A 7,581-nucleotide genomic window follows, 5' to 3' on the forward strand; every position below is an offset into this window, starting at 1 on the left:
TCACGCCTTTCTGCCTCGCGAATATTGGTCCAAGGTGAGCGCTCACCGATGAGGGCGGGAGGGTGGTGTTGACGACGCTCTGACTGACAGGATTGAACGATTGGGGTGCGGGTTTCCATCAGGGTGCTCATTTTCAGTCATATGCGACTACTCTTGAGCGTTTGCCTTGTATATGACAGCCGTTTGCAGGCTGACGGTAGTGTAGATGCGTAGCATCATTGGAAGAATCGCATGTCCGTACTGTGGCAGTGAAGCTGTCCGAAGTTCATCACGGTACTCACCCTTGACAGCGCCACAAACGAATCCTGCTGCCGGCCTTGAGAGGCTCAAGAGTGACGTCTGTCAAGACTGTGCCGATGTCTGGGCATGGAGTGTGCATATAACTCGATTATTGATCTAGAGTGTAGAATTACCGTCGCGGCCGAACCTGAATTAGGGTGATGTCAAGATATCTCTTCCTCACACGAGCCACAGGTCGAGATGGTGGAGCGGGTTGCTTTCATGCACCTTGACAATGATCTTAGATCTTACCTCCATTCGTCTGAACGCTCAAACATGGGCTACCCTGTCTTGGTCTCGACATCAGCAACGAATGAAAACTCAACATCTTCCAGCCGAACAACAGAAGCCGTTCAGTCCCATCTCCATGAAGATCGACATCATGGTCATGGCGACACCGGGGTACGTCCTGGTGACAACGGAAGGATTCTAGGATTCCAACGGGACGCGGGAGATGTTCACGATCGCCGTGGAGGAATCAATTGTGTTAGACAAGCTCGGACTTGGTTCAGACTTCGGACGAGGCTGCCCGGGACGGACCAAGGACGTGCGGACTCGGAGACGTTGGTGCCTGAGGCCACAGCCCGATACAAAGCAAGACGACGTTGAGCTGCGGCGTGCTGGCTCGCTCGGCTTGGCAATGAGTCATCTGAATGTATAATATACTATGCTATGATCATAAGTAATTAAATGAAAAGACGACGTACTGCCATGTGAACCTACTCGCATCCTCTTACTTGATTCATTATGAATGAATATACACATCGCAGAGTCAGGAGTCAGGCATTAGACGTCCTCTCATCCTATTGGAAGACAAGAGTACTACATCCCAAAGAGGCAAGCAGATACAAGACCATCGTGGGACGTCGTGCGGTGTTGGGTGGCGACAATGGCGCACATAAGGCAGGCGCGCATAAGGCAAAATAGACAGGCATCAGGCAAACAGGCAGCCAGAGTCATTCTCCACATTGCCCACCCAATGCATGCGCAGACGGGCAGAGTGGCAGTGCCAATTGCCAATGCCATCCAAGCATTTGACAAAATAATCATTATATTGGATCACAGTAGCCAATAGAAAAAAGCACAGCACTGCAGAATTCGTCCTTCTTCTGGGGGCTGGCTGGACTGAGCCATGATATAATAGTGCGTGCTGTGGCAACGCAAGTACAGCGGCGGGTGGGGTCGTGTCAACTTGTAGGTCCCAGACAGGAACAGGCTCTACCCAGACGACAGGACACCGGCCTTTGGCGTCAAGGCCTTTTTATGTAAGAGACGAGATTGAGATTGAGATTGAGATGAGATGAGATGCGATGCGCAAAAATGACAACAGGAGGATTATAAGGTTAATCCATGACTGTGGAGCCCCCGATGTTCTGCTGACGGTTCGCCCGCTTGATCAATTGAACTAAAACTCTGCGGGAACGAACGAACGAACGCAGGTGGAGACGGCGGCGTATTAATGAATCACCTTAACCTCGACAGCTTCAAGGTTACTACTAAGGCTGGACTAGTCACTACATGACTCTGGCGGCTTCGTTTCGGGTCTCTTAATTGCTGTCACGTGCAGTTCACGAAAAAGAGAGATGCGCCGGAAATTAGATGCTCGATAAGCCAAATTTGATTGATACAGGCAGGACTGCGCATACTGACACATCCCCCGGTTTCACAAAAATGAGTTGCGAAGTAGCGGACTATTGGCTGAGGGGAGAGGAAGGCCTAGGATGTCCGATCTCATCGTGCCGAGCCGGTACGTCTTGTATATGCAGCGCGAGTCTGGGTGATTGGATCAGGCAGCATACCTAACGGACGCTGTCGAGTAGCGATGGTGTTGTGGGGAAGGATTGGCGGCAGCGCATGTGGAGAAGCGTAGCTACATACGTGTACGTACGTGTAAGTAGCTTATTTGGAGATGCCATTGACTATTATTATCATGATGGTTGTATCATAATTGTATGATGCGGCGGGCAAAGACAAGGGATGCAGTCGTTGCTTAAAGGTTATTATCTCGCTGTTATATTGAGGTGTCCGCCGCTGGACTGATTGTTTCCATCCCAACGACCTGCCCTTGCACACTGCACCCGCGCGGCGGCTTGGTATTACGCACTCTCATGCTGTGATGCCAGGTTCAAAGACAGGCTTCGCTGCACCGTACACGTACACGCATGGACAGTAGACAGTAGACAATAGACAGCACAGACGTGGTCGACAGTATGCAAGACTACAGGACTGCGGGACTGCAGGATGGTGGAGGTGCGAGAGTCCGACTTCAAGGTACCTGAGCATTGAGCACTGAGCAGCAGCCAGGGCACGCACCCATGCACCCACGCACGTACGCGCACATGCCACCACGCCAATCTTGTTGTTGCCGTTGTTGCTGCCGGGTTGATGAGTATGATGACTCTGTTGAGGCTCTGCGCATTGTGTAGTGTAGTACGGCGTGTGTGCAGTGAATACTTGCATCGATCGACATGAATTGGCCATAGCAATCATCATAATAATAATAACACTAATAGCAATAACAACAACAACAACAACCCGGGCAGGTATGAGATTAAGGCCCGGCATGCAGGTGTAGACAGTAAAACAGGTAGGAGCGCGGGAACTTGGAAGTGATAAGAGGAAAGAACGGTATTGGACTAGCCTGTTTCGGGGCCCGTTGCTGGCTTGCGCCTGGCCAGATAGTGTAGTAGTGAGTAGTGGCAAGTGCGACTATTGTAGCTGTCGTTCGTTCTTTCCTCACTTGGTCGTGCCTTCACTAATTATCACCTTGCTCAGTGCTGCCTCTTGCCTCCTGCCCCAGTGTTGTCGCTGCAAATTCACCCGCTTTCCCCGTTGTTACCCGTTTCGTTCGCCCGTCGACACCTCAGGCTCGCTGCTTCGTATAAAGTCGCTCCACCCGCCGCCTTTTCCTCTTCCTTGCCTCTTTTTTTCACCCGACACACTCTACTCTCTCCACACACACACACGTCTGCCATCCACGCAAAGCATCTCACCTTTCTTCCACATTGTATTCAGCATCATCAATCAATCAATCAAACGTATGTCCTCTCTGTTCACGCGCCCATTCTCTTGTTCTGCGCGCTAATTCACCACCTCAGCTCACTTTTCGTCGCGTCAACACTGCAGCAATGGTTTCATCTCTTGTGCTCCTTCTTACAACCGCCCTCGCCGGCATGGTCTCGGCTCAGGCCAGCTCTAATATCACCATCAACCCCAACTCGGTCAACGAGACTCTCAAGACCAATTGGTGCACTGCCGAGAAGAACACCTGCCGCTCTCTGTGCGGTGGGCCTGGTGAGACTGCTTCGAACGACTGCATGACGGTAAGCCAACCCAAGACGCTGCACACGACGTCGCAAGCCCACTAATTCCTTTCCTGTACAGTCCAACCTCAACTACACCTGCTCCTGCACCAACGGCACCGACCCCGACGTATCACAGTACTCGGAGAGTCTGCCTGCCTACATCTGCCGCGAGTATGTGATTCAGTGTGTCGCTGCTGTGTCGGACGGCGATCGGGATGCCATCTACCAGTGTCGTCAAGTTGAAGGCACCTGTGGTCAGCTCAACGCCTCTGATCCCGCCGACGGAGGCTCCAACCCTCAGGCTTCCGGCTCTGACTCTACCCCATCTGCCACTGCGTCAAGTGGAGACAATGCTCCAAGTGCTTCCAACACCGGCGCTCCCGCATCCGCCACCTCTGGCGGTGCTGCTGCTGCTCTCGGCGCTTCGTACGGTACTCCTGCCATTGCCGCTGGTATGCTTGCTCTGTTTGGTCTTGTCTTGTAAGGGCAGAGTGTGCTGCTGTGTTTTGACGAGTGATATGGGGGAAATACCAAGTGCGACGACATTTACGTGTCACGACAGGGTTATTGGTTTCATGTTTATGATTAGCGACTGCATTCTACGAATATCCGGGTTAAGGAATGAAGCGCTGGTGCGGCCTCGCGCTGCTCGATAAGATAGTAATAATGACGACGGTCTCACGGCCGTGTTCTCTGCATCCTTCCTCTTGTTCCTCGAGTCAATTGCATGCTATCATCCCATTGTAGCACTTGATCACTCACTCAGTGTTGTTGATACTGATGGCGATCAGGGCCCTAGAGCGACCTAGATGCTGCGGGTGAGTTTGCGCGGCTACTCTGATTGGCCACGTCTGCCCTGGCGTTCCAGTGATTTTCGCCGCGCATAATCGATAAGTCGGGCACCGCAGCAAAATGACGCTCAACCAAAAAAGACACACGCACACACCACAGTGCCCGCCGTCAACAACTTTCTGCTCTACCTGCAGACTGCACACGACCTGCACTCCGCAAGCACTGTCTATCATATTCTGCAACGTACATGCTCCTCGCCTTCGTGTCGTGCTGTCCTCGTCTTGCCCCACGCCTTCTACGTCCTGCACCGCCTGCGTTCCAACGAGCTTCATCCTTCGTCACACGACATCCTATCCCACCACCATACCCACAGCGCACCATGGCGACTCTAGGAGCCCCGGCAAAGAAACACAAGGTCACCATCGTAGGATCGGGTAATTGGTGAGATCCACACGCTCAATTGGTCTGTCCATGTCCTAACAGCACTCTTTCAGGGGCACCACACTCGCAAAGGTCGTCGCCGAAAACACCAAGCAATATCCCGACATCTTCGAAGAGGAGGTGCAGATGTGGGTGTTCGAGGAGCAGTACAAGGACCCGCGCGACGGCAACGAAAAGGCACTGTCTGGCCTCATCAACGAACTGCACGAGAACATCAAGTACCTCCCTGGCGTGAAGCTCCCCGCCAACGTCAAGGCAAATCCAAGCATCACCGACTCAGTCAAGGACACCACAGTCCTGGTCTTTGTCCTTCCACACCAGTTCATCAAGGGCACCCTCGAGGCCATGAAGGGCAACATCCTCCCCTACGCACGCGCGATATCCTGCGCCAAGGGAGTCGACGTTTCCGGCGACCAGGTCAACCTCCTCAGCACCACCATTGCCGACTCGCTCAACATCTACTGCGGCGCCCTGTCCGGCGCAAACATTGCCTCGGAAATCGCCCGCGAGAAATGGTCCGAGACGACTATCGCGTACCACCCGCCCGACATTGACTCGCGCCATCCCACCCCGCAGCCCTCGCGCCAGCCCTCCCCGTCCTCATCATCAACAAACCTCCACAGCAGCACACAAACTAAAGCTACCCTGAAGCCACTGCCCACAGACTACCCCCCGCTCAACCACGCCACCGTGCAAAAGCTCTTCCACCGCTCCTACTTCCACGTACAAATGATCTCGGACGTCGCAGGCGTCTCCCTTGGCGGCGCCCTCAAAAACATCGTCGCCCTAGCCGCCGGCTTCGTCGACGGCCTCGGCTGGGGCGACAACGCCAAGGCCGCCGTGATGCGCGTGGGTATCCTCGAATCCGTCAAATTCGGCAAAATGTTCTTCGGCCCGGCCGTCCAGGCGTCCACCTTCACGGAGCAGTCGTGCGGCATCGCAGACGTCATCACGAGCTGCTCCGGCGGGCGCAATTTCCGCTGTGCCAAGAAAGCGACAGAAACGGGCCGGAAGGTCTGGGAGGTCGAGCGCGATGAGTTGAACGGGCAGAAGCTGCAGGGGACCGGCACGGCGGAGGATGTGCATCAGGTGTTGTTGGCGCGGCTGGGCGGGGATGCAGCGGCTGTGAGGCGGGAGTTTCCGCTTTTTACGGCCGTGTTTGATATTTTGCATGAGCATGAGACGGGCGTCAAGGCGGAGCATATCCCTGATTTGATTGGGAGGAGGCCCGGCGGTGAGGGGGATGATGGGAGTGGTGTTGGTAGTAGTGGTAGGGCGAGTTTGTGAGGGATTTTGGGGGTGGTATAGATTGATTTGGTTGGCGTTGATATCCCTACTTCTAACGTCCGTCGCTAGATGAGAAGGAGGAAGATAGCATAGAGTTGTTGGGGAACGGGAGGGTGGTTATAGAAATATAAAGCATTGCGTACACGAATTAGTTGAATTGAATGAATTGAATGAATTGAATGAATTGAATGAATTGAATGAATTGAATGAATTGAATGAATTGAATGAATTGAATGAATTGAATGAATTGAATACTTGGACGGATAACCATAGCGAAACCCGCCCGTACTCCCTGGTCCTGGTCTCCATATCCAATGTCCATGTCCATCTCGCATCGCATCGCATCATGTCCTTTCCTTCCCCCTTTTTCTTTTCCGCCCCTTTTTCTTCATTTCTCTTTTCTATTACCCCCTTTTTTGTTTACCCGTGAAGGTGGAAGGTGGAAGGAGAGAAGAGAGGGAAGGGAGGGAAGGGAGGGAAGAGAGAGAAGAGAGAGAAGAGAGAGAAGAGAGAGAAGAGAGAGAAGAGAGAGAAGAGAGAGATACAGAGAAATAGTTCTGCTTCGTTGTATTTCTAGCAGAGATACGTGACGTGTTGATTACTGATTTTAGTCGTTGGGATGGTACTTATGCTATCAAGGCTGGAATGGCGGTAGGGGGTACATATTTGCAGTATGGGGTACGTATTTGTATTACGGGCTAGATATTGAGCATGGGTTAAGATGAGTTTGGCTTGGTCGGGGTAGTAGTAGCAGTGTTGTATTCCCTGTTTTACACGTTTTTATAAACTCGATACTAGTACTTTTTGCTCTTACTTCTTCCTCCTCCTCCTCCTCCTTCTCCTCCTACTCCCCATCACATCATTCCCTACCCCTGTTTTCACGACTTCGACGCGCTCAGCCATCACCACCACCACCGCGCCGCAGAAACGCACACCCCTTCAACTCGGGGAAATGCACGGCGTTGAAGATGAAGAACGGGCGCAGCGCGGCGTCGAGCTCGCGCCGCCAGATTGTTTTGTAGCCGTCTGTTCTCCTTCTTCTTGTTTTTCTTGCTCTGCTTCGTGTTGTTGTCTCGCCTCCGTCTGCGTCTGCGTCTGCGTCTCCGCCTCCATCGTCATCATCGTCGTCGTCGTCATGCCCATTCCACGCCTCGCACATCGTCACGCCGTGCGCCAGCCGCGCCGCTATACCCGTGCACGCCGTGTATCTGAAATCCAGCATCGTCGTTGTGCTGTCATTCCCACTCCCACTTCCACCACCAGCAACCACAGGAACAGGAACAGGAACAGGAACAGGAATAGTCTTCCGCATACTCCCCAGATTATACCGCGGATGCGCACGCAGCGCAGTGGCGATACGCGCGATATTGCGCGCCAGGTTTGCGTCGAGCGGGGTCTGGGCGCCGAGGAGGTAGTCGATGATGGGGGTTGGGGAGAGGTGGAGGGGTTCTTGGGAGGTTTGGCGGGGGGGAGGAGT

At 53.3% G+C, this 7,581-nt stretch overlaps 3 protein-coding genes across 3 annotated transcripts; 2 read left to right on the forward strand and 1 right to left on the reverse strand.

Moving 5' to 3' along the window:
- The first annotated feature begins 3,211 nt into the window (after positions 1–3,211).
- Positions 3,212–4,281, forward strand: EJ05DRAFT_511943 (uncharacterized protein). Its single transcript, XM_033748285.1, has 3 exons — positions 3,212–3,317; positions 3,378–3,602; positions 3,664–4,281. The coding sequence occupies exons 2-3, from the start codon at positions 3,408–3,410 to the stop codon at positions 4,066–4,068; spliced, it is 600 nt and encodes a 199-aa protein (XP_033599670.1). The 5' UTR covers positions 3,212–3,317; positions 3,378–3,407; the 3' UTR covers positions 4,069–4,281.
- A 227-nt stretch (positions 4,282–4,508) lies between these two features.
- EJ05DRAFT_477434 (glycerol-3-phosphate dehydrogenase) lies at positions 4,509–6,280 on the forward strand. The gene is made up of 2 exons (XM_033744252.1): positions 4,509–4,817; positions 4,871–6,280. The coding sequence occupies exons 1-2, from the start codon at positions 4,756–4,758 to the stop codon at positions 6,102–6,104; spliced, it is 1,296 nt and encodes a 431-aa protein (XP_033599671.1). The 5' UTR covers positions 4,509–4,755; the 3' UTR covers positions 6,105–6,280.
- Positions 6,281–6,999: 719 nt separating this feature from the next.
- On the reverse strand, positions 7,000–7,416 carry EJ05DRAFT_501753 (uncharacterized protein; the record flags this gene model as incomplete). The annotated part of the gene is made up of 1 exon (XM_033747153.1): positions 7,000–7,416. The coding sequence occupies one exon, from the start codon at positions 7,414–7,416 to the stop codon at positions 7,000–7,002; it is 417 nt and encodes a 138-aa protein (XP_033599672.1).
- Between the last annotated feature and the right edge of the window lie 165 nt (positions 7,417–7,581).

Source organism: Pseudovirgaria hyperparasitica, assembly GCF_010093815.1.
Source record: "Pseudovirgaria hyperparasitica strain CBS 121739 unplaced genomic scaffold EJ05scaffold_10, whole genome shotgun sequence".
NCBI classification, from domain to species: Eukaryota; Fungi; Ascomycota; class Dothideomycetes; order Acrospermales; family Acrospermaceae; genus Pseudovirgaria; species Pseudovirgaria hyperparasitica.